This window comes from Rutidosis leptorrhynchoides, chromosome 4 (genome assembly GCF_046630445.1).
Source record: "Rutidosis leptorrhynchoides isolate AG116_Rl617_1_P2 chromosome 4, CSIRO_AGI_Rlap_v1, whole genome shotgun sequence".
NCBI lineage: Eukaryota > Viridiplantae > Streptophyta > Magnoliopsida > Asterales > Asteraceae > Rutidosis > Rutidosis leptorrhynchoides.
In genome coordinates this window covers 477521701-477548976 of record NC_092336.1, presented here as the reverse complement: position 1 = coordinate 477548976, position 27276 = coordinate 477521701, and the positions used below count along the sequence as shown (strand labels likewise).

Sequence of the window (27276 nt, the reverse complement as noted above, 5' to 3'; positions counted from 1 at the left end):
GAGTTTATGGTCATGCTGTTTGGTTTAACTAATGCACCAGCTGTGTTCATGGACCTTATGAACCGAGTGTGTGGACCATACCTTGACAAGTTTGTCATTGTTTTCATTGATGACATACTTATTTACTCAAAGAATGACCAAGAACACGGTGAACATTTGAGAAAGGTGTTAGAAGTATTGAGGAAGGAAGAATTGTACGCTAAGTTTTCAAAGTGTGCATTTTGGTTGGAAGAAGTTCATTTCCTCGGTCACATAGTGAACAAAGAAGGTATTAAGGTGGATCCGGCAAAGATAGAAACTGTTGAAAAGTGGGAAACCCCGAAAACTCTGAAACACATACGCCAGTTTTTAGGACTAGCTGGTTACTACAGAAGGTTCATCCAAGACTTTTCCAGAATAGCAAAACCCTTGACTGCGTTAACGCATAAAGGGAAGAAATTTGAATGGAAGGATGAACAAGAGAAAGCGTTTCAGTTATTGAAGAAAAAGCTAACTACGGCACCTATATTGTCATTGCCTGAAGGGAATGATGATTTTGTGATTTATTGTGACGTATCAAAGCAAGGTCTCGGTTGTGTATTAATGCAACGAACGAAGGTGATTGCTTATGCGTCTAGACAATTGAAGATTCACGAACAAAATTATACGATGCATGATTTGGAATTAGGTGCGGTTGTTTTTGCATTAAAGACTTGGAGGCACTACTTATATGGGGTCAAAAGTATTATATATACCGACCACAAAAGTCTTCAACACATATTTAATCAGAAACAACTGAATATGAGGCAGCGTAGGTGGATTGAATTGTTGAATGATTACGACTTTGAGATTCGTTACCACCCGGGGAAGGCAAATCTGGTAGTCGACGCCTTGAGCAGAAAGGACAGAGAACCCATTCGAGTAAAATCTATGAATATAATGATTCACACTAACCTTACTACTCAAATAAAGGAGGCGCAACAAGGAGTTTTAAAAGAGGGAAATTTAAAGGATGAAATACCCAAAGGATCAGAGAAGCATCTTAATATTCGGGAAGACGGAACCCGGTATAGGGCTGAAAGGATTTGGGTACCAAAATTTGGAGATATGAGAGAAATGGTACTTAGAGAAGCTCATAAAACCAGATACTCAATACATCCTGGAACGGGGAAGATGTACAAGGATCTTAAGAAACATTTTTGGTGGCCAGGTATGAAAGCCGATATTGCTAAATATGTAGGAGAATGTTTGACGTGTTCTAAGGTCAAAGCTGAACATCAGAAACCATCAGGTCTACTACAACAACCTGAAATCTCGGAATGGAAATGGGAAAACATTACCATGGATTTCATTACTAAATTGCCAAGGACTGCAAGTGGTTATGATACTATTTGGGTAATAGTTGATCGTCTCACCAAGTCAGCACACTTCCTGCCAATAAGAGAAGATGACAAGATGGAGAAGTTAGCACGACTGTATTTGAAGGAAGTCGTCTCCAGACATGGAATACCAATCTCTATTATCTCTGATAGGGATGGCAGATTTATTTCAAGATTCTGGCAGACATTACAGCAAGCATTGGGAACTCGTCTAGACATGAGTACTGCCTATCATCCACAAAATGATGGGCAGAGCGAAAGGATGATACAAACGCTTGAAGACATGCTACGAGCTTGTGTTATTGATTTCGGAAACAGTTGGGATCGACATCTACCGTTAGCAGAATTTTCCTACAACAACATCTACCATTCAAGCATTGAGATGGCACCGTTTGAAGCACTTTATGGTAGAAAGTGCAGGTCTCTGATTTGTTGGAGTGAAGTGGGGGATAGACAGATTACGGGTCTGGAGATAATACAAGAAACTACCGAGAAAATCATCCAAATTCAACAAAGATTGAAAACCGCCCAGAGTCGACAAAAGAGCTACGCGGACAGTAAAAGAAAAGATATAGAGTTTGAAATTGGAGAAATGGTCATGCTTAAGGTTTCACCTTGGAAAGGCGTTGTTCGATTTGGTAAATGGGGGAAACTAAATCCAAGGTACATTGGACCATTCAAGATTATAGATCGTGTCGGACCAGTAGCTTACCAACTGGAGCTACCTCAACAACTCGCGGCTGTACATAACACTTTCCACGTCTCAAATTTGAAGAAATGTTTTGCTAAAGAAGATCTCACTATTCCATTGGACGAAATTCAAATCAATGAAAAACTTCAATTCATTGAAGAACCCGTCGAAATAATGGATCGTGAGGTTAAGAGATTTAAACAAAACAAGATACCGATTGTTAAGGTTCGATGGAATGCTCGTAGAGGACCCGAGTTCACCTGGGAGCGTGAAGATCAGATGAAGAAGAAATACCCGCATTTATTTCCAGAAGATACGTCAACACCTCCAACTGCTTAAAATTTCGGGACGAAATTTATTTAACGGGTAGGTACTGTAGTGACCCGAACTTTTTCATGTTTATATATATATATTAAATGAAATTGTTATTTACATGATTAAGTGTTTCCAACATGTTAAGCAATCAAACTTGTTAAGACTTGATTAATTGAAATAGGTTTCATATAGACAATTGACCACCCAAGTTGACCGGTGATTCACGAACTTTAAAACTTGTAAAAACTATACGATGACATATATGTGGTTATATATATAGTTAACATGATTTTATTATAAGTATGTATCTCATTAGGTATTTTAACAATGAGTTATATACATAAAAATGAGACTATTAATTTAAGAAACTCGAAAACGATATATATAACGATTATCGTTATAACAACGTCTTACTAGGTACATATGAATCATATTAAGATATTGATACACTTGGTTAATTATGTTAAATGATAAGTAAATATATTATTAAGTGTATTAATAATGAAATACATATGTAAAAATAAGACTACTAACTTAATGATTTCGAAACGAGACATATATGTAACGATTATCGTTGTAACGACATTTAACTGTATATATATCATACTAAGATATATTATATATCATAATATCATGATAATATAACAATTTAACATCTCATTTGTTATAATAAATAATGGGTTAACAACATTCAACAAGATCGTTAACCTAAAGGTTTCAAAACAACACTTACATGTAACGACTAACGATGACTTAACGACTCAGTTAAAATGTATATACATGTAGTGTTTTAATATGTATTCATACACTTTTGAAAGACTTCAAGACACTTATAAAAATACTTCTACTTAACAAAAATGCTTACAATTACATCATCGTTCAGTTTCATCAACAATTCTACTCGTATGCACCCGTATTCGTACTCGTACAATACACAGCTTTTAGATGTATGTACTATTGGTATATACACTCCAATGATCAGCTCTTAGTAGCCCATGTGAGTCACCTAACACATGTGGGAACCATCATTTGGCAACTAGCATGAAATATCTCATAAAATTACAAAAATATGAGTAATCATTCATGACTTATTTACATGAAAACAAAATTACATATCCTTTATATCTAATCCATACACCAACGACCAAAAACACCTACAAACACTTTCATTCTTCAATTTTATTCATCTAATTGATCTCTCTCAAGTTCTATCTTCAAGTTCTAAGTGTTCTTCATAAATTTCAAAAGTTCTAGTTTCATAAAATCAAGAATACTTCCAAGATTGCAAGTTTACTTCCAAGTTTCTAAATCCATTCCAAGTAATCATCCAAGATCAAGAAACCTTTGTTACTTACAGTAGGTTATCTTTCTAATACAAGGTAATAATCATATTCAAACTTTAATTCAATTTCTATAACTATAACAATCTTATTTCGAGTGGAAATCTTACTTGAAATTGTTTTCGTGTCATGATTCTGCTTCAAGAACTTTCAAGCCATCCAAGGATCCTTTGAAGCTAGATCTATTTTTCTCATTTCCAGTAGGTTTATCCAAGGAACTTGAGGTAGTAATGATGTTCATAACATCATTCGATTCATACATATAAAGCTATCTAATTCGAAGGTTTAAACTTGTAATCACTAGAACATAGTTTAGTTAATTCTAAACTTGTTCGCAAATAAAAGTTAATCCTTCTAACTTGACTTTTAAAATCAACTAAACACATGTTCTATATCTATATGATATGCTAACTTAATGATTTAAAACCTGGAAACACGAAAAACACCGTAAAACCGGATTTACGACGTCGTAGTAACACCGCGGGCTGTTTTGGGTTAGTTAATTAAAAACTATGATAAAATTTGATTTAAAAGTTGTTATTCTGGGAAAATAATTTTTATTATGAACATGAAACTATATCCAAAAATTATGGTTAAACTCAAAGTGGAAGTATGTTTTCTAAAATGGTCATCTAGACGTCGTTCTTTCGACTGAAATGACTACCTTTACAAAAACGACTTGTAACTTACTTTTCCGACTATAAACCTATACCTTTTCTGTTTATATTCATAAAATAGAGTTCAATATGAAACCATATCAATTTGATTTACTCAAAATGGATTTAAAATGAAGAAGTTATGGGTAAAACAAGATTGGATAATTTTTCTCATTTTAGCTACGTGAAAATTGGTAACAAATCTATTCCAACCATAACTTAATCAACTTGTATTGTATATTATGTAATCTTGAGATACCATAGACACGTATACAATGTTTCAACCTATCATGTCGACACATCTATATATATTTCGGAACAACCATAGACAATCTATATGTGAATGTTGGAGTTAGCTATACAGGGTTGAGGTTGATTCCAAAATATATATAGTTTGAGTTGTGATCAATACTGAGATACGTATACACTGGGTCGTGGATTGATTCAAGATAATATTTATCGATTTATTTCTGTACATCTAACTGTGGACAACTAGTTGTAGGTTACTAACGAGGACAGCTGACTTAATAAACTTAAAACATCAAAATATATTAAAAGTGTTGTAAATATATTTTGAACATACTTTGATATATATGTATATATTGTTATAGGTTCGTGAATCAACCAGTGGCCAAGTCTTACTTCCCGACGAAGTAAAAATCTGTGAAAGTGAGTTATAGTCCCACTTTTAAAATCTAATATTTTTGGGATGAGAATACATGCAGGTTTTATAAATGATTTACAAAATAGACACAAGTACGTGAAACTACATTCTATGGTTGAATTATCGAAATCGAATATGCCCCTTTTTATTAAGTCTGGTAATCTAAGAATTAGGAACAGACACCCTAATTGACGCGAATCCTAAAGATAGATCTATTGGGCCTAACAAACCCCATCCAAAGTACCGGATGCTTTAGTAATTCGAAATTTATATCATACCCGAAGGGTGTCCCGGAATGATGGGGATATTCTTATATATGTATCTTGTTAATGTCGGTTACCAGGTGTTCACCATATGAATGATTTTTATCTCTATGTATGGCATGTATATTGAAATATGAAATCTTATGGTCTATTGTTACGATTTGATATATATATGTTAAACCTATAACTCACCAACATTTTTGTTGACGTTTAAAGCATGTTTATTCTCAGGTGAATATTAAGAGCTTCCGCTGTTGCATACTAAAATAAGGACAAGATTTGGAGTCCATGTTTGTATGATATTATGTAAAAACTGCATTCAAGAAACATATGTCGATGTAATATATTTCTATTGTAAACCATTATGTAATGGTCGTGTGTAAACAGTATATTTTAGATTATCATTATTTGATAATCTACGTAATGTTTTTGAAACCTTTATTGATAAAATAAAGGTTATGGTTGTTTTAAAAATGAATGCAGTCTTTGAAAAACGTCTCATATAGAGGTCAAAACCTCGCAACGAAATCAATTAATATGGAACGTTTATAATCAATATGAACGGGACATATCACATAGTTGTAATTGAACAAATTATATATTATATCCTAAATTATATATGTTATATGTTAAATTTTTGTATATATTCAAAATGATTAATATTTATATAGTTATATTAATATATATATATATATATATATATATATATATATATATATATATATATATCTGATTTGTAATATATTAAAAATACTTAATTTGTTATTTATAAAAAAATTGTTAATATGATTAATACATACTTATAATCCTAATAATATCTTTAAAACTTTTATTTTTATAACAATATTAAATATTAAATGTTTATAATATTGATAATACTAATAATAATAATACTGATAGTTTTAGTGATAGTAAAATGATGATTGCTAATAACAATAAGAATTTTTTGTTAATAACAATACTAATAGTGGGAATTATATTAATAATAATAATATTAATATTTATAAAGATACATATATTAATAATATTAATAATAATTCTAATTATTATAAAATTATACTTATACTAATATTAATGAAAATAATAGTAAATTTTATTATTTTCAAAATAATAATAATAATAATTATAATCACAATCATATTAATTATAGTAATAATACTTAAATGATACGGTTTATGTTAATCTTAATAATACATATAAAAATGCTAATGTTAATAAAATTTCTAATACTTATAAACATAGATATGATAGTATTAATATTGATAATCATAATACAAACAACAACACAAACAAAAATAATAATCATAATGATAACAATAATAATTATAATAAAAAAAATTGAAAACTACCTTTAAAAAGCCCATTTAAAAAAAATTGCACCAAGTGAGGTTTGAACCCGAGACCTCTCGCTCTCCGACTACTCGCCTAACCAATGCTCTGCCCATTACTTTTCTGATATATTTTGTATTCTATATCTATTTATTCTAATATATTCGTCTGTCAGTTTCTTGTTCTTCCTCTAAAACAATCGACCGAAGCAAAACACCCACAATCATGAATTCTATGTTTGAATTAAAATGTGTAATTGAAACGAAGACAACTATATTTGGTTGAATGGAATCATCCGAACAGAAAAAATAAAAAAATAAAAATAAAAAAATAGCGGCAGCAGACGCAGGAACCCAAATAAAACTCAAATCGCGTTTTAAAGTTTTAGGCTCTTTTAGATTATACTTATAATATAAAATTTGTAGTAAATCCCTCATGGAAACTTTCTGGATCCTTAATTTCAATCGACACAACTTATAAAATCCCAATTTGATCTTTGAACACAGTTGACTTTTTAAAAATTATGATTTGACTCCAAAATTTGTAATTGAGAGAAAGAATTAAGAGCTGAGATTTTCCAGATAGATTGAACGATAGATTTCTAACATGACTACATTTACGCAATTTGAAATTTTAGTCGAATTTGAGGAAATGCTTAAAAGCTATGGCGAACAGGGTGTTTTGTTTTAGTTTCTGTTTCTAATACTTGAATTGCAAGAATAATTGGTTGTGTATAAAGAGGATAATCGAATAGGTGAAGCTAGTGATAATGATATGATCGTTTTGTTTGATTTTGGCAATGAGATTGACATCTAACAAACTGCATGACAAAATGGACAGAAAATATTAGTTCCAGCAGAATAAAAACAGAAAATTAATAGGAATTAGATGGAGACATCAAAATGATTCCTATAATTGCTGAATGTGATAAAGATATCGACCAGACAGGAAAATAATTTGATAAAGTTGGATTGTGATGGAGAACAGAATACATATTTACGCAATTATAGCTGTACATACCAGTATTTATATGTATATATCTATATATAATATACGTATCTGTATATAATACATATTCCAAATACAGAATCCTAATATATATATATATATATATATATATATATATATATATATATATATATCTGTTTTATGTATTTGATTATATATGTATATAATTCATAAACATTAATATTAATAATGTTATTAATAATAAAATACTAATACTAATAATTATATTAGTAATAATACTAAATCAAATAAAAATAATAATTCATATATGATAATATTAGTAATGGAAAAGAATAAGTTTAATAATAATTAATAATTATGATGTCAATAAAAAATATGATAATAATAATCCTATTAGTTATAATAGTATTAATATGATAATATCAATAATAGTAATATAACAACTTATACACATCAGATTTTATATATAGCTTTATATTTTACATTAGAATTTATAATATTGATAATACAAGTATTTATTTTAATAACAATATTAATAATAATATTGAATGTAATAATCATAACATTAATATAACATTTATATATTAACTTATAATTACATATGATATATTAACCTTAATTATGTATTACATATTTTATACAAAATGATATTTGAATATTTATCATATATATATATATTTTATATATATTACAATACAATACAATAATTATTAATAACAATCATATATATATATATATATATATATATATATATATATATATATATATATATATATATATATATATATATATGATTGTTATTAATAATTATTGTATTTATTGTAATATATATATATATATATATATATATATATTCTTATATTTATATTTACATTTTTATTTACAGACAATAGTTCGTGAATCGTCGGGAATAGTCAAAGGTCAATTGAATATATGAAAACAGTTCAAAAATTTTGAAACTCGACATTACAGACTTTGCTTATCGTGTCGAAATCATACAAAGATTAAGTTTAAATTTGGTCGGAAATTTCCGAGTCGTCACAGTACCTACCCGTTAAAGAAATTTTGTCCCGAAATTTGATTGGAATCGTCATGGCTGACAATAAGTATGTTTTCATAACGCATACGAGCTGAAATTTAGAGTTTTATCATTATTAAGTAATGTGGATAAAACCTTCTGATTTTGTGAAGAGTACGAGTGAAGCTATCACAAAATAGTGAAATGAGTAAATGCAGGTTTGACTTAACCAGTGTCGTAGTCACGGTTGATTTCCGAAATTCAAGAGATTTAAATAAAATCTTCGAAATCTATATTAGATTTGATTCTTCGGTGAACAAGAAAATTAGGATCCTCTTTAATTAAATGCAGTAATCTATTTCGATTACTCTATCGGATATTTCACTATAAATCTACTCCCTTCGTTTCCTTTATATTTTGGAGTTCCATCCTTTTGTTTTCTCTTCTCGATTTTAAATAAAGCCAGTAATGGTCCAGAATTCGTAGGTATGAATTTCAGAATGAACAGAGTTAATGTTCTAAGATAGCTTTTGTAATAGCACGATCTTGATTGGTTAAATTACCAGAATTTAAGAGATAAGATAGAACTGTCAGGAAGATATGTTCTCGATCTGTTTGGAGATTTGGTAGAATGTAAGAGTCGTGTAATATGGCACATGATGACGTTATAATCTGTGAATCATCACGTTCCATTAGAAACTCAACATGACTTACTGTAATATAATCACGTTGATCAAGTGTCATTATATATATATATATATATATATATATATATATATATATATATATATATATATATATATATATATATATATATATATATATATTCTTATATTTATATTTACATTTTTATTTACAGACAATAGTTCGTGAATCGTCGAGAATAGTCAAAGGTCAATTGAATATATGAAAACAGTTCAAAAATTTTGAAACTCGACATTACAGACTTTGCTTATCGTGTCGAAATCATACAAAGATTAAGTTTAAATTTGGTCAGAAATTTTCGGGTCGTCACACGGACCGACTTACTACCTGCATACTTTTCGTATCTACTTTTACTGCTTATTCACTGTGAGTTATATCTTCCCTTTTTTTACTTTACTATTTTTGGGACTGAGAATACATGCGCTTTTTATGTTTTACATACTAGACACGAGTACTTAAACTTTACATATGTGTGGGTGATATAACGGCACAAAGATTCCCCTTAGCACGGTAACGTTTTATCATTGGTTTTTGAACCGGTGAACGCGAATATTAGATATGGATCCATAGGGTTTGACATCCCCACTCGGGCTAGTCGCGCTAGCATTTAACGGGTGTTTGATACTTCGAGGACATACGCACTCGCCAAGTGTACTTTTAGGGGGTATTACTATTACGTTAAGTTAGTTACCGGGTGCCCACGGATAAGCATATACTTTTCATACTGTTTTAAATACGAAATCTCGTGGTCAACATTACATTACTGAATACGAACTATAGCTCACCAACATTCGTGTTGACTTTTAAGCGTGTATTTCTCAGGTGCTTAGACGTTGTTGCTTCCGCTGTTAGACTTGCTGTCTTGGTGTTATAGACTTGCTGCTAAAGACTCGCTGTGTTAGACTTCCGCTGCATAACTTAGAGATGTCTCAATCATGGAACTTTTATCTTGCATTCACAACTTATGTTATTTGAATAATGGCTTGTAACGACCTTTGTGTCACGTTATCTTCTGTAAAACGTTACCCTTTTTGAATGCAAAACTTGTTTTAAAACAGCATGTAGTATTGTACCGTGTAATGGACCTGTTGTTGACGATTCGTACATGATGGTTTTGTACGGGGGCGTCACAAAGTCTATTCAAGGAAGCCTCATCAAGAATCTCATGTTTACTATTACATACACTCTTCTATTTTCCTTTCTTTATACAACAACAAAACTCAATACCACATAAGTAGTGTATGGGGGTGAGATGTAGACAATCCTTCCCCTATCCGAGAATAAAGACAAGTCATTTCTCCACCCAGAGTGAAAACACTCTCAAAAGTAGAGAAAATCATCCCTTTCTTTATTCGACGGATAGAGAGATTGCTTCCGAGTGGACCTCCGGCCAATAAGTAGGAAATTTTTTTTAAAAAATATAATAAAATTAAGACGTCATGAAAATGGTAAAATCAAATTTCTATGGGTTTTAAATCCTGCCTAAAATTTACTTTAGGCTCTAAGAGTCAGTCAAGTCGCCAATAAATCGACGATTGCTGTCGACTCAATAACTAGACCCGTAAAAGTTATCTTTTCATTTTCCTTTCATGAATACATACTATTGTTTTTAACGTGGGTTAAAAAAATTCTTTTGTAATTGTGGTTAAACTTTTAAGTTTATAATGTTTTACCATAATTTATTAGCCTTATTTACTAACCTAGGAGTCAAAATTTAGATAGATATAGAAGATTATAAATAATAATAATAATAATAATAATTATAATGATAATAATATAATAATAATAATAATAATAATAAAATAATAATAATAATAATAATAATAATAATAATAATAATAATAATAAACTTAAAAAGTTTTGCTATTGCTAGAGGTGTGGGGGTCCAGATTGTCTCTAGGCTTTCCACTAATTTTTTTGTAAGTTTTAATACTTTTAAGTTTATTATTATTTAAAAAAAAAAAAAAATAATAATAATAATAATAATAATAATAAAAATATTTTATATTTTATATTTTATATTAGTTTAAATTCTGTATATCACCGAAGAGACAATTAAGCAAAGGAGATGCTCTTTCCCTGCTCCTTACACGCGGTAATCAGAAAATATACAGTAAGCACTTCATATGTTTAATCCTATCTATTTCATTAGTTAGATACGTAGTATTAGATATATACATCAAAACTTCCATTTCTTTTTTATATTCTATTTGCAGTATTTCATCTATGGGGATGATTCTCACACACACTTTTTTGATCATCACACACTAATCGAGTATTATTAGAAGAGTAAAAGGTTAAAATAGGTGTGTGAGGATAAAAAAGTGTGTGCGAGAATAATTACGTTTATAGTTTATATATAATAATAATAATAATAATAATAATAATAATAATAATAATAATAATAATAATTACTATCTATAATCTATAATAATAATAATAATAATTAGGTTTTTTACTCTCATTTCAGCGTCCGATCCGATTTATAACTATTACAGATCTGATTTCGTAACTTCTGTTTTAACATATTTTTTGTATTTATAGTTTTTGACCTAAAAGGAGAGAGAGAAAGATGTTAGGGACTATAAGGCAAAAAGCTGTTGCTGCTAGAAGCTTGTCTTCTCAGGTAACTGAAATGATTTAGTACATTTTTAGTAATTGCAAGTATCGTCGGTTTAAAATGTGAATTGTGATGATACGTGATAAATTGATAATATGTTTTGTGAATTATTAGGTTTTGGAGAATGATTTGATGAGGTTAAGGTCTGTAGCATCCGTCATGAGACATTATTCAGCTGGAACTAAAGAGGTGATTCAAGTTTTTATTTATTTATTTTTGATTTGTTTATTATTATTACAGTATATTAAGTTCTTGTATGTTTGTGTGACGTAATTAATTTATATTAATTAATATACTAGACTGTTGGTTATCTAACAAGCTAAGATTATTTTGATTAGCAGTTTAGAATTGTAGGATCGTTTCAATTTAAGGTGGATGAAATGAATATACAGAAGTACTCTTGGGTAATTAATTTTAGGGTTTACAACTATATCTAGGAGTCAGCTGCATTTTGTAATTAGTATCATTTGTATTTGTATGTATATTTCGAAAGTAGAGTGTATGTATTAGGATTCATTCACTTCAACTTGCGATAGCTTATTTAGCTCCTTAGATTCATAAGAATGAGAGTTTCTTTAACGATGAGTGCGAGTATAACCTATTGAGAATTGAGCTGTCAGCTGAGCTACATTTGTATATATCAAGCTCCATGTTCAATATACACTATTGATTATACAGTATAGTTTGTTTAAAAGTTTCTGTCGATGTAAAATTTGGTCTTTAGATAAGGTTTTTATGCTATTGCAGATGACTGTTCGAGATGCTTTGAACTCTGCTCTTGATGAGGAAATGGCTGCTGATCCTAGTGTTTTTGTGATGGGAGAAGAGGTTAAATTGTTCTTTTGGGAAGCTGAGAGTTTTTTTTATGTCTTTCGTGCTCATTTTTTTTTCTGTCCCGTTTGCAGGTAGGAGAATACCAAGGCGCATACAAGGTTAGAATTTTGTATATATGTATACTGTATTTTATTTTTACATAACAAAAACATATAGTATTTTCGTCTGTATTTTGGTCTTACTATACATATTTATTTTTGTGTTGCTATAGATCACCAAGGGCTTATTGGACAAATACGGTCCGGAGAGGGTTGTTGATACCCCAATCACAGAGGTATGACAGTGATTTTTATCATCTTTATTGGATATTTATCTTTTTTAGAGCCTCCAAATCTTATAATATTCATTTATCATTTATATTTTCAGGCTGGATTCGCGGGTATTGGAGTTGGTTCTGCATATCATGGTCTGAGGCCCGTTGTAGAGTTTATGACTTTCAACTTTTCTATGCAGGTAAGATTCCTGTTTCAATATAATGAGAACTCTTGTTTCTGTTATTTTTTGCTATTACTATTATGTGTGAATGTGATGTGTTAAGGATTACCCATGTTTTGAATATCAAACAAAACAGAAATTAATGTGTTTTCTCATTGCTGAACTGACCAATGCTAGTGTGAGGCTTTTCGTAATACACGGATATGTAAAGGACTACCCAGTTTTTTTATTGTTATCTGTAACAGCAGAGTTTTGGCCTACACTAGCGAAAGTTTGTTGTCATCGTTCTGTTTCTGCCTAGTAATTTGGCATTGTTTCTTGGACCACTGATGTAAAAATATACAGAGTATTTGTAATAAATATTTAAATCATAACTTTTTCCCATGTTGGCGTGTTTGCAGCATTGCTTACAGTGGGATCATGATTATGATTTTGTATCTTGTTGCAATTGCTTTCAAAATGAACATAAGTTATTCTCCTAGTGTTCTTTTGCGGGCAATTGATCATATCATCAATTCTGCTGCAAAGTCAAACTACATGTCTGCATCGTTTCTGTTATTTTTTGCTATTACTATTATGTGTGAATGTGATGTGAAAAAGATTACCATGTTTGAATATCAAACCAAGCAGAAATTTATGTGTTTTCTCATTGCTGAATTGACCAATGCTAGTGTGGAGACATTTCTTAATACACGGAAAAAGGACTACCCACTATTTATTGTTATCTGTAACATCGGAGTTTTGGCCTACACTAGCAAAAGTCTGTTGTTTTGGACTACTGATGTAAAATTGTACAGAATATTGGTAATAAATATAGAAACAATACTGTAATTTTTCTCGTGTTGGCGTGTTTGCAGTATTGACTACATTGGGATCATGATCCTGATTTTGTATCTTGTTGCAATTGCTTTCAAAATGAACATAATTTAATCTTCTAAGTGTTCTTTTGCAGGCAATTGATCATATCATCAATTCTGCTGCAAAGTCAAACTACATGTCTGCTGGGCAGATTAATGTACCTATTGTTTTCAGGGGACCAAATGGGCCTGCTGCCGGTGTCGGAGCTCAACATTCTCAGGTCTGGTTCCTTCTTTTTTATTTATTTATTTATTTTTCTCTTTGATTATCACATGCATAATAAAGTATATTGAGAGTTGTACCAAACATCAAGTACAGATTAATGACGGGCATTTTATATTGGCAATCATGTTTTCTGTTACATAAATTATTTACTCCGTATTTGCATTGTAAGGAAAACTAGACACTTCATAGATATGATTTATGCGGAACATGAAGGGCGACTCATGTAACTAGTGTTTGCTGATTAGATCACCAAAATACCACTTATAGATTTTCTTTTTGTTACTATTTTGCAATCTATTAATTTTCCACTTTTTATAGTTAACAAAGCTGCTGAAGCCATCAATAGGAATCTTAATACCTCATTAGGAACTATTCTATGTCATACGGTGGAAAACACGGATTAATTTTTTTAACATAAAAAAACTCAGTTTAAAGACCCTTTTGGTGATTTTCTGATAGAAACAAAATACAGCAGTAGCAGAAATAATTGAATAGTAGCAGCAATAATCAATAAAATGAGAACTAAAATATAAAGAACAGTAAGAACAATGGAAGCTATGAATAACTGAAACAATAAGATAGAAATCAGATGAGATCCTCAAAGGATTGATCACTGCCAAATCAGAGAAGATGCACCAGGTGCAAACTTCCTACCCAAGCTACTCTAGTAGCCGAATACCACAAAACAAATAATCTAAAACCTGCTATCCTATTACACCATACTACCCTTTATAAACCCTTTTGTGAAGCTTCTAGATCCTGGGCCTAGTGGGCTGTAAGTCATCATAGTTGGGCTGGGGATCATTGGGTTATTCCTTATCAATACCGACGTCATGAAGAATAGGCTTGTCCTCAAGCCGGTAATCTGGATGTTGGCTTTGGATTTAAAGGAGTCTTCCCAAGTTGTGTCATCCATAGAACGGGAGTGCCAAGCAATAAGCCATTGTCGAACTTGTTGCTCATCTTGCAAGATTGTACGCGTTACAAAGCGGGATTGATTATTTATCCGAGCCATTGCAGGTGCAAGTTCTTGCAAGTAGCTCACAGCAACTGTTGCAGCCCGCTTTTTCTGAACCACAAGATGCACACACAATCTATCTTTCTGAACATTCTTTACTGCGAGTTCTCTTTGGACACTAAAGATTGTAGCCATCATTTTCTTCAAGTTGGCTTCCATATTCTCATTCTGAAAACTGTGCAAATCCTTCACAAGTGACAATAATCTCTTCACCATACTCATAATATGCTCTTCCATTGCACTTTCTACACTGAAAATATCTTGAACCGAATAACCATTTGCTACTGTGTGATCCTTACTTTTCTCAATTTCTAGAACTAAATTCTCGCAAGCTTCATATAGAATCGACATAAATTTACGTATCATTATATTTTCAGTCTCTTTTTGTTTACCAGGGGACTCTAACCGAACAATCGCTTGCTTTTCAAATTCAATAAAATATTTAGAAGTAGTTACTTCCTGATGAAGAGTTGTTACCACTGTCTCAGATAAATTGACAACCTTTTCATGTAAAGATCTTGAACTGATAAGCAATTTTTCTCCCAAAAATTTGTGGGATGATCCACTATCACTAGGAATTAAAGCTAAGAAACCAAATATTACTCCAATCAATTTTAAAGCTTTCAGGACTGGGGATGTAAAATTAGATGAGGAAACACAAAGTTTCAAAAATTGACATTCACATTCTGTTTCCATAGCTTCTTCGGATTCAATGAAACGTATATCTTCTTCATCAGTCAATTCTTTCCAATTAACAATCAATACTACTCGTAATTGACCTTCTAAACACTTTTGAGGTGTGTACTGAAGCTCGCAATCAATACATCGGTCTTTCCATTTATGCTTAATCAAATGTCGTGTAGTGGGCTGATTAGAATTAAGATGCTCCTGTGGGTAATAAGTGTGACTTTGGGCCTGACCTGATGTTGGGCCTAATTGTGTAATGGGCTCATTTAATTTTGCAAAACAATATGTTAGTGGAGCTGACTTACAGAAGCGTGAATTGATTTTTGACCTAGCATAATTCTGATAAAGGAGATGATATTTCCACCATCGTATTTACTTCTTCCACATGAATTTTCTAAACTGTCCTTAATGATTACCTTTCACAATATTTTTGTTATAAGTTATGTAGGGATATTTTTGGAACAAAAGCTTATAAAGACGGTGGAACAAGTAAATTTGATGGTGGAAGTATCAGCTCCCGACTGATAATACAGCTTACTTCTGGAACGTTCGATTGTAGCAGTAGCAGCACAAGCGGCAATTGAAACCTTACGGGAGAAATCAATTGCTTGAATTTCTTCCTGCCCTTGTAAAAACCTGTTGATTATATGTTCCTCTGATTGATTGGGGGTGTTAGTCGAAAGGGCTTCAAATTCCTCTTCTTCAATATCTCTTCTCTGGTATGCCTTGGTATCAATAGATTTAGCGTAATTCTGTTTTACCCCATGACCAGTGGCGATGGCTACATGACGAGCAAGATCGATAGCCTTACTACAAGATACCGGATTCAATAACCGTAACCAATCTTTAACATCTCTTTGTAATCCCCTCACAAACATTTCAATTGCTTCATCTTCAGAACAATCAGGAATTAGGGCATGAAGTGATTCAAATTTTTTTATATATTCCTCTAAATCTCCTTCATCAAACAATGATTCCAAGGCTTCATATGCTTGTCTGGTGCTGGAGCTAGATCCAAACAGGTTATCAAGCATTATTTCAATGGTTTTTGGTAAATTGGTGATTACTTCTTTCATGGAATTAAGAGAAGAACTCATATCTGTAACAGTAGAACTCAGAGTTGAGATTTGGTTTGAGAGGAGCTCTAATCTTTCATCATGGGCATCAATTTGTGCTTCTAAGTGGGTGATGATGGAGGCTTGATCTTGATTCACCATTGTTGGAGGTTTGGGGTTTCCCGGCAATGGAACCAATTGATAGAAACAAAATACAGCAGTAGCAGAAATAATTGAATAGTAGCAGCAATAATCAATAAAATGAGAACTAAAATATAAAGAACAGTAAGAACAATGGAAGCTATGAATAACTGAAACAATAAGATAGAAATCAGATGAGATCCTCAAAGGATTGCTCACTGCCAAATCAGAGAAGATGCACCAGGTGCAAACTTCCTACCCAAGCTACTCTAGTAGCCGAATACCACAAAACAAATAATCTAAAACCTGCTATCCTATTACACCATACTACCCTTTATAAACCCTTTTGTGAAGCTTCTAGATCCTGGGCCTAGTGGGCTGTAAGTCATCATAGTTGGGCTGGGGATCATTGGGTTATTCCTTATCATTTTCATTGTTAAGGAATATGGATTGATTGTTTAATTATTTGTTTTGTAAAAGAAAGTATTTTCGTTACCAACATATATGTTAGTTAGGTTCTTCGATCATCCTGCATTAAAAAGCTGTGTTAAATACCAGTTTAACACTTAATTTTCTCATATAAAAAAGAAAGCTCATATAATATTTCAACGCGCTGCAGTGTTATGGTGCGTGGTATGGTTCAGTTCCTGGTTTGAAGGTGCTCGTACCATACTCTTCCGAAGACGCTCGTGGACTTCTAAAAGCTGCAATCAGAGACCCTGACCCTGTTGTGTTTCTTGAAAATGAGTTGTTGTGAGTATAATGTTACTTATTAACTTAGAGATGCCAATTTTGACCTATTTAATTATTTATGCGTGCTTTACCGTGTAACATGTTAAAGGCTTTAAAGAACTAAAGTTAGCTGAAAGCAATCGATCCAATTCGGCTAAACAGTTAGAAAGTTGTGCAAAAGTATATATATAGTGCATTAAAAAGTTATGTAAATCATTGTAATCATATTTGATATCTATTTTTCAAGCTTCTAAATCCTGCTTACCTAATGTGCATGAAGTTACTCGTTTTGATTTGTTACATGGCTCACCCGACACGTGTCATTATTGCCACCTTTACTTACCATTTATTGCTCATTAATCGCATTACAGTTGACCTGAGGCATTCTGTTTTATGCTCTTTAGATACGGTGAATCTTTCCCAGTTTCCGCGGAAGCCCTCAATTCAAGTTTTTGCCTTCCGATTGGAAAAGCAAAGGTCCTTACAAATATTGTTATAACTCTCATGAAATTTCATTGTGAATTTATTTATTGGATTTAGCTCATTATGCATGTTTTATGTTCGCTGGTCACAGATTGAAAGAGAAGGGAAAGATATCACAATCACAGCTTTCTCCAAAATGGTTGGATATGCTCTTAAGGTTTGTTGAGGTTTTTTTTTTTTTTTTTTTAAATGCTCACTAGATAAATTCTAGTAGTGTTTTTCAACCGTCAGTTATTTTAATTTTGAGCGTAATTTTCTGCGAAACTGATGATTGTTTTGTACAATTTTAGGCAGCTGAAATACTTGAAAAGGATGGTATAAGTGCCGAGGTGAGTTGTATATGGGCCAAAGAGCCAAACTTGATGTTCTTAAAATGGAAATTTTGCTCATTTAAATGTCAGTAATAAACGAACTTGTTTTACAGGTTATCAACTTGCGATCGATTCGACCATTAGATAGAGCTACAATCAATGCTTCAGTTAGGAAAACTAATCGACTGGTCACCGTTGAGGAAGGCTTTCCTCAACATGGCATTGGTGCTGAGATCTGGTATCAGTTTCTTTATATGATGGGTCGGGTTAGGATATGGTTTGGGTCAGAAGTACTCCGTAATACTTTGGTACACGTCTAAATGGCTTGGGGTTGGTTGAATATAAACACTTATTACTCCGTTAGGCATGGTTACAGATTTTAAGATATGTCAATAAGAACATATAACCTGAATCGACCCAATTATAAGTAAGTGGGTTGAAATTCCCACCTCTAGCTAAGGCCGTATTTTCTTTGAATCGCACAAATTTTTTATACGATATATTCGAATTCTACTATTTTTTCTTAAAGTCAGCAAGTATGGTTTTTTAAAGGAACTTTTTATCTGCAGTGCTTCTGTTGTTGAAGATAGCTTTGGTTATCTTGATGCTCCGGTCGAAAGGATTGCAGGGGCCGATGTTCCGACACCGTATGCTGCCAATCTTGAGAGAATGGCTTTTCCTCAGGTGAATTATTAAACTAGCTTTTGAATATTTATTTGTTTTTATTTCTTATACAAATAAATTGTGGGGCTCATGCTAATTGTTTAATTTGCATAATCTACTATTCAGATAGAGGATATTGTTCGTGCCGCTAGGAGAGTATGCTACAGGAAATCATCTATAGCTGCAAGTGCTTGATTTTTACATTACAAGAGTATCAAAATGCTGACACATTTTCTTTTGGGCGGTTTGAGAATGCATCTCCTAATTTTCGACGGATGTAAACGTCAAAGTTGGGAAGTTCCAATTTTTTGCTTGTGTATTGTGTGAATTAACTTTGTGACCGCGTGCAACTGCCGTAGGATTCTCTCTTTACACGATTTTTTTTTTTTTTTTCAATAAAGAATAAGGTCGAATTCAATACAAAGATCTGAGGTTTAGCTTTTTTTTTTTCTTTCTTTGATTGCCTTTTTTCTTATATAAAAAATTTATTTGCACAAAAGCTATTCAAACAGCATGTGCTTTCTTGGTATTGCCTGATCTATAACATTAAGAGAGACAACAAACAACAATTGGATGCACAATATCGAACAGCATTTGCTTTCTTTAAAAAGAGCCGTACATATACTAGGAAAATGGTGATTGGTACAATATCAAAAACAGTAACGAATGTTATAATCATTTGGGTTTCACAATTTATACTAGACTTAGTAATTGTGGTTTGAGGCTTTTACATGTCAAAATTGATGGAAAACCGTGTGTACTTTCAAATCAAATTAACGCAGCGGAACGATAAAATAAACTTATTATTACAAAACATACACACGATTGACGGTTCAACAAGATCCAATTACACCACTAATAATTGTCAAAATATATAAATTCACAAAGTGAGTAAACGATATACCTTTCCTGAAGAAACGGATTGTAGGAGAGAAACTTACGATCAAAAGTATGATCGTCACTTTGGATAGTCCACACTACACTTCAAACGACCGTCAATGGATGCTAGTCCAATACCAAGTAACAAATTAATATAATCAAATTATATTAATTAACAATAGATGTATAATACTCAGTATACAATTTTGTTTTCAAGATGAACCAAAAGAAATAAAATGGTTCTCTTGGTGAACATGCAACAACAACAAGAAAGAATATATGTGTTCTTCCTTTTTTTTTTGTCTGATTGAATCTCATAGTCATAAAACCCAAGTCATAATACATATATAATGTTTGTAATTATTCAATGATCCAAAAAACACGTATGAATTATTTGTTTTCCATTTGCTTTTTCTTTTACTTTTGCTTTATGAATTTTTAATACAAAAGAATCAAGATATGGAGTAGATATATGGAATATGCAATCATCATTCCATTGTGACTAATATTAACTAGTATTAATCATAAAGCATGTATTAAATATTGAATTATTGATCAACCAACTATTAGTCAATAAACAAATTAATATTTATCATATATTCAAACTCAACTAGTTTAAATTGTTTAGTTACTTAGGTAATATATATATATATATATATATATATATATATATATATATATATATATATATATATATATATATATATATATATATATATATATATTGCATTTGACGTCTAGGTGTATATGTGTGTGACCCCGAAGGCTCAAACGAATTTAGCCATATAATTATATGTTGTACCTTGCACATTAATCCTACAGACTCCCACTTGTGCATGGTACAACACCAAGTAACTATACTAACAATGGATACCGTCTAGCAACAGGCCATTGTCCCTAAATTCACGTGAGGGTAGTTTCTCGGAACTGCTTATGGTAAGTGTTAAATGTCATTCGTCCTTTTGTTTCAGATACTTTAGTTAAACTTGAGATATGGATCATTCGTCATTCTCGTTTGTTTAACAATTTTATTTCTCGATCTTAGAACTGAATTAGATCACCAAATTAATTAAGTATCATCTTAATTACATCTGGGTGCGGCCACACAAATATCTTATTCATTCATCGAGGAGCTCAAAAGTATCTAACTCCAAACATTTTGGAGGAACAAATCCTATATTGCATACACGTGTCTCTCACGAGCTTTGCATTATACCCAATAATAGCCTTTATTACCGTCTTATTCAGGACAGAATTTAACCATATCAAAGTACAATATTCCACACATCGAAACCGGCGTGCATCTCAAGTCTAAGGACATAAAGACATAATCACTAAAAGATTCACTACTGACAACGATCCATGTAATGATATCTCGGTTGGGTCATTCCAATATCCATCATCAATGAATACATATGAATTTGGTCTCTGCAAGTTAACTATTTATCATCAATAAATATAAACCAAAACTTCATATTAATCTTAATTCATGTTATTCCCATAACATGATCGATTATGGAGATTTTGAATAATCAACAATTACTCATGGATTAAACATGCTAATATAGAACATAGTGATATAAATGAAAATGATCATAACATCAATATATCAATTCATTATGATAAAACTGTTTAATGTTCCAAAAATATCCAAATACTAAATTACAAATTAAAAAGATCAGCAGCATAACGAAGTCCAATACTACTAGCATGATCATCATGCTTGTTGTGTGTCATGGGCTTCGTGAACGGGTCAGCCACATTATCATCTGTATGAACCTTAAGAATACTAATATCATTCCTCTCAACGACTTCTTGAATGTAGTCAAACTTTCGAAGAATGTGTCTGCTACCTTTACGTACACGTGATTCTTTCGCAAGTATAATAGCACTTGAATTATCACAGTACATTTCCATAGGGGATTCAATGCTGGGAACTACTCCGAGTTCAGCAATAAACTTCCTAATCCAGACAGCTTCTTGAGCAGCTTCTGAGGCAGCAATGTATTCTGCTTCCGTTGTAGACTGTGCAACTGTGGTCTGCTTTGAGCTTCTCCAATCAACTGCCCCGCCATTCATGACAAAGACATACCCTGACTGGGATCGAGAATCATCTCGATCAGTTTGGAAGCTAGCATCTGTATAACATCTAATACTCAACTCTTCTTCCAAACCACCGTAAACCAAGAACATATCTTTAGTTCTCCGCAAATACTTAAGAATGCTCTTAACAGCAATCCAATGTTCTTCACCTGGATTCTGTTGATAACGACTCGTCAAACTCAAAGCTAACGAGACATCAGGTCTAGTACATAACATAGCATACATAATGGATCCTATAGCCGAAGCATAAGGAACACATTTCATTCGTCTTATCTCATCAGGTGTGATAGGACTTTGAGACTTGCTCAAGGTTATGCCCTTTTGCATGGGCAATGCTCCGCGCTTGGAGTTTTGCATGTTAAATCTTCGTAAGATTTTGTCAATGTATGTACTTTGACTCAAACCAATAAGCCTTTTGGATCTATTTCTATAGATCCTGATTCCTAAAATATACTTAGCTTCTCCAAGATCTTTCATGGCAAAACATTTTCCAAGCCAAGATTTGACATCTTGCAAAGTTGGAATGTCATTTCCAATAAGTAGTATGTCATCAACATACAAGATCAAGAAGACAACTTTGCTCCCACTAGCTCTAATGTAAACACAGGGCTCATCTTGGTTTTGAGAAAAACCAAACTCTTTGATTTTCTGATCAAACTTAAGATTCCAGCTCCTGGATGCTTGCTTTAATCCATAAATGGATTTTAGAAGCTTGCATACTTTATTAGGATGCTTTGGATTTACAAACCCTTCCGGCTGAACCATATATACGTCCTCACTTAGGTCGCCATTTAGGAAAGCGGTTTTCACATCCATTTGCCATATTTCATAATTATGAAAAGCTGCTATGGCAATAAGTATCCTAATTGACTTAATGCTCGCGACTGGTGAATAAGTTTCCTCATAATCAATTCCTTGAGTTTGAGTATAACCTTTTGCCACCAATCGAGCCTTAAAAGTGTTTACATTACCGTCCATGTCAGCCTTCTTCTTGTAGACCCATTTACACCCAACTGGTTTACAATTGGGTGGAAGATCAATCAAGTCCCATACTTGATTTTCTTTCATGGACTGCATCTCTGTATTCATAGCATCTCCCCATTTTTCAGATTCTAAACCTGATATGGCCTCACGGTAGCTAGAGGGTTCATCATAATCCCCTATATGAGATTCATCTGAATTAATCAGAAGATTTAACTTCTCAGGTCGATGAGGAGTTCTACTAGATCTACGAATTATAGGTGCAACACGTTCTGGCTCATCAACAATGTGCTCAGCTTCAACGTGTGGATAACTAGTGCCTTCAAAAGGTATGTTACCTTGTGATTCTTGAATTTCTTCAAGATCTACTTTACTCCCACTGACTTCTTGTAAGAGAAGATCTCTTTCAAAGAATTCAGCAAACCGAGCAGTAAACACTTTGTTTTCAGCTTGGTAGTAAAAGTAGTAACCCATTGTTTCCTTTGGGTATCCCACAAAGTGACATTTGATACCTCTGGGTTCTAACTTGTTTGAAGTGTCACGTTTCACATACGCTTCACAACCCCAGACTTTCAAATAAGACAACTTAGGACTCTTTCCATGCCATAACTCATATGGTGTCTTATCTACCTTCTTGGTTGGAACCATATTGAGTATGCGTGCAGCAGACTCTAATGCATAACCCCAAAAAGACATCGGTAGAGTAGTTAGACTCATCATAGATCGAACCATATCAAGTAAAGTTCGATTCCTCCACTCCGACACACCATTGTGCTGTGGTGTATAAGGTGGAGTGAATTGTGAGACAATCCCACAATTCTTCAGGTGGTCCAAAAACTCTTGACTCATATATTCCCCTCCCCGATCAGAACGAAGGGCTTTAATGGTCTTTCCAAGTTGATTCTCTACTTCATTTTGGAAGATTTTGAACGTTTCAAAAACTTCATGTTTATGTTTCAGCAAGTAAACATAACCATATCTACTATAATCATCAGTAAATGTAACGAAGTATGTTTCACCATTTCTAGACATAGTTCTAAAAGGGCCACATACATCAGTATGTATTAGTCCTAAAAGATCTTTAGCTCTTTCACCTAAATCGGAGAAAGGAGCCTTTGTCATCTTTCCACATAAACACGACTCGCATACATCAAATGACTCAGAGCCAGTTGATTCCAAAATCCCATCAGATTGGAGTTTTGAAATGCGTTGTTTGTTTATATGACCAAGACGACAATGCCATAGATAGGTATTATTCAAGTCTTTCTTGACTCGTTTGGCAGTACATGTATATACAGAATTATTATTTGAAATTACACCATGCATATCAATTTCAAAAATACCATCACGTGGAATAGCATTAAAATAAAATACATTATTCTTAGAAACTGAAATACCAAAGTGCATAAATGTAAGTTCAAAACCAACATTTTTCAAAAGAGAAACTGAAATTACATTGCTCGTAATACTAGGAGCATAATGACATTGTTCCAACAAAACAATAAGACCACTAGGTAGAGTAAGCTCATAGGTGCCAATAGCTTCGACTGCAGCTCGAGCCCCATTGCCCACTCTTAAGTCTAGTGTGTTGTTCTTCAGTCTCTTACTTCTTCTCATTCCCTGCATATTGTTACAGATGTGAGTACCACAACCAGTATCAAAAATCCAGGAATCACTAGAAAAAGTATATAACTGTATATGAAATATACCTGATTTGCTAGTCTGGCCAGCTTTGCCTTTTCTCAACTCAGATAGGTAGGAAGGACAGTTCCTCCTCCAGTGGCCAACTTTTCTACAGTGGAAACATTCGGCGTCTTTCGCTGGGTTTTCTTTCTTGGGAGGTGGTGGAATCTTTTTCTTAGCAATTGACTTGCCTTTTCCTTTTCCCCAAGTTTTTGGCTTATTCTTTCTCACTCTACCTTCCCTAATCATAAGGACACCTGGATTGGAAACCTTATATGGAATATCCTGTTCAGCAGTTTTGAGCATCGAGTGCACCTCTGCCAGAGATTTCTCCCAACCTTGCATATTGTAATTCATCACAAATTGGTGATACGATTTTGGTAGTGAAACCAAAACCGTGTTCACGGCCAAGTTAGGCGGCAAGGTAGTTCCAAGTTTTTCCAATCGGTCAATGTAGCTTTTCATTTTTAAGACATGAGAACTCACTGATTGACCCTCCTCCATTTTGCATGTTTGAAGAAGCTTATAAGTTTCATATAACTCTTGACTAGCCTGTTTCTGAAACATATTTTTCAGCTCAGTCATCATATCATATGCTGTACGATCTTCCATTTCCTTTTGGAGGTCAGAAGTCATACTAGCAAGCATGATTAAAGCTATCTTCTCTTGCTCATCAAACAACTTCTGATAAGCATTCTTTTGAGCAGCAGTAGCTGTCTCAGGAGGAGCTTCGGGTAAGGGTTCTTCAATTTTGTTCAACTTCCCTTCAAATTTGAGAACAATTCTCAGGTTGCGGTGCCAATCGAGAAAGTTTGAACCATTAAGTTTCTCCTTCTCCAACAAAGAACGGAGGTTGATTTGGTTTACGTTTTGATTGTTTGACATCTACAAGAGAACAAGATTCAATTTTAGTATTTTCGATATTGTACTTTAATAAATTAATTACCCAAGTTTTAATATATTTAAAAACAATTAATTTACGAAAGCCTAAAATCCACATAGAGGTTCCATAACTACATCTGTTGATCAGCTAGCAGTTATAGAGTCTACTGGTAGGTAGCGAGTACCAATTGCATCACAGATGCAACTCTTAGATCTTTATGGGACCCTGAGATATGTGTAGTCTAACAAACCACTATTATCTAATGGCATGTTTGTCCCATCCTTGCCTCGATCTCAGGTCTCACCGTGAATACGATTAAGTCGTCCAATTTGGAAACAGTGGAAATTCAGCCTAGTCTCACTCGTAACTGAAAATTCACCTCGTGGCTATAATTCGATTAGGTCTCACCGTAATCAAAAAATAACGAGGAGTGTTTGCAAGCTCATTGGATGGCATGACTTAAATTTGACGGGTATTTTAAAAATGTTTGTGTTAACGAATAATGCATGCACACAAGATTCGCTACAATTTGTTAAAAAAAAAACATTTTAACCAATTTTATATATGTCGATCGTGTTTATGCGTCAAGTTTGTTATTTTATTTTATATAAAAAAAATAACAAATACACACTGTGTATCATTTTAAAACATTTTTAAAAGATGTTGCTCATATATATTATTTGAGTTTCAAAAAATATTTAACTTTAAACTCGTTAGAGTTTAACTTTTTAAAATCATCAATTTTAACCTTTGAAACTCGTTACTAGTTTTATTTGATATTTTCATCAAAAAACATTTAGCATATATTATAATCAACAATTAAATATAAATGCGTAAAAATAAAACACAACCATACCATGCATCACACACACATAGCCTAGCCCAAAAATCCTATGCTTGATCCCATGAGCCGACATGGGATCAAGAGGTCAAACTAAGGGTAATATCGTAGCTCCCACTTGATTCAAGAATCAAGTGAAAACTTGACAAACGCCATTGTTGTCAACTTGACCTGTTCGCCATCTTCTAAGCCAAAAGCATGTTGTATTTTATCTTCAATCTTCATCTTGTTACATTTATTTAAATTTGAAAATACAACTAAACTAGTACTTTTACAAATTGAAATAAACTTAAATACAATACTATGAAAATGGAAAATAAATATAATACAATTTTGGCTTCAAAATGGCCTTATAATACAAATAATCAACATGACACAATATTGCTGTAATCAACAATCACAACAATCATACATAGGCCGGGGCATTATGGGCTATGTGTGCAATCACAATTCTAATAACTACATTATTAAAAACTACATATGGCTTGTCCATGGTTACAATGCATGTGTACAACCATGGAATGAAATAAACAACA

General features: G+C 32.6%; 1 protein-coding gene across 3 annotated transcripts; it reads left to right on the top strand.

The window, feature by feature from the left end:
• Nucleotides 1-11372: 11372 nt before the first annotated feature.
• On the top strand, nt 11373-19818 carry LOC139844542 (pyruvate dehydrogenase E1 component subunit beta-1, mitochondrial-like). Of its 3 annotated transcripts, none has more exons than XM_071834763.1 (15): nt 11373-11421; nt 11853-11934; nt 12043-12117; nt 12676-12756; nt 12834-12860; nt 12974-13036; nt 13129-13215; nt 14150-14275; nt 17801-17934; nt 18318-18390; nt 18488-18535; nt 18687-18725; nt 18821-18945; nt 19277-19391; nt 19497-19818. In XM_071834763.1, the coding sequence occupies exons 2-15, from the start codon at nt 11881-11883 to the stop codon at nt 19563-19565; spliced, it is 1116 nt and encodes a 371-aa protein (XP_071690864.1). In that variant the 5' UTR covers nt 11373-11421; nt 11853-11880; the 3' UTR covers nt 19566-19818. The 3 variants fall into 3 exon arrangements, with proteins under 3 accessions (XP_071690864.1, XP_071690862.1, XP_071690863.1); XM_071834761.1 differs by having other exon boundaries at nt 18488-18553; XM_071834762.1 differs by lacking the exon at nt 11373-11421 and adding an exon at nt 11489-11614 and having other exon boundaries at nt 18488-18553.
• Nucleotides 19819-27276: the final 7458 nt, after the last annotated feature.

Coding starts and splice junctions, on each gene's coding strand:
- LOC139844542 (XM_071834761.1), top strand. CDS start 11,881: ATGTTAGGGACTATAAGGCAAAAAGCTGTTGCTGCTAGAAGCTTGTCT. Junction 12,861..12,973: donor AATACCAAGGCGCATACAAG/GTTAGAATTTTG, acceptor GTGTTGCTATAG/ATCACCAAGGGCTTATTGGA. Junction 13,037..13,128: donor TTGATACCCCAATCACAGAG/GTATGACAGTGA, acceptor TTATATTTTCAG/GCTGGATTCGCGGGTATTGG.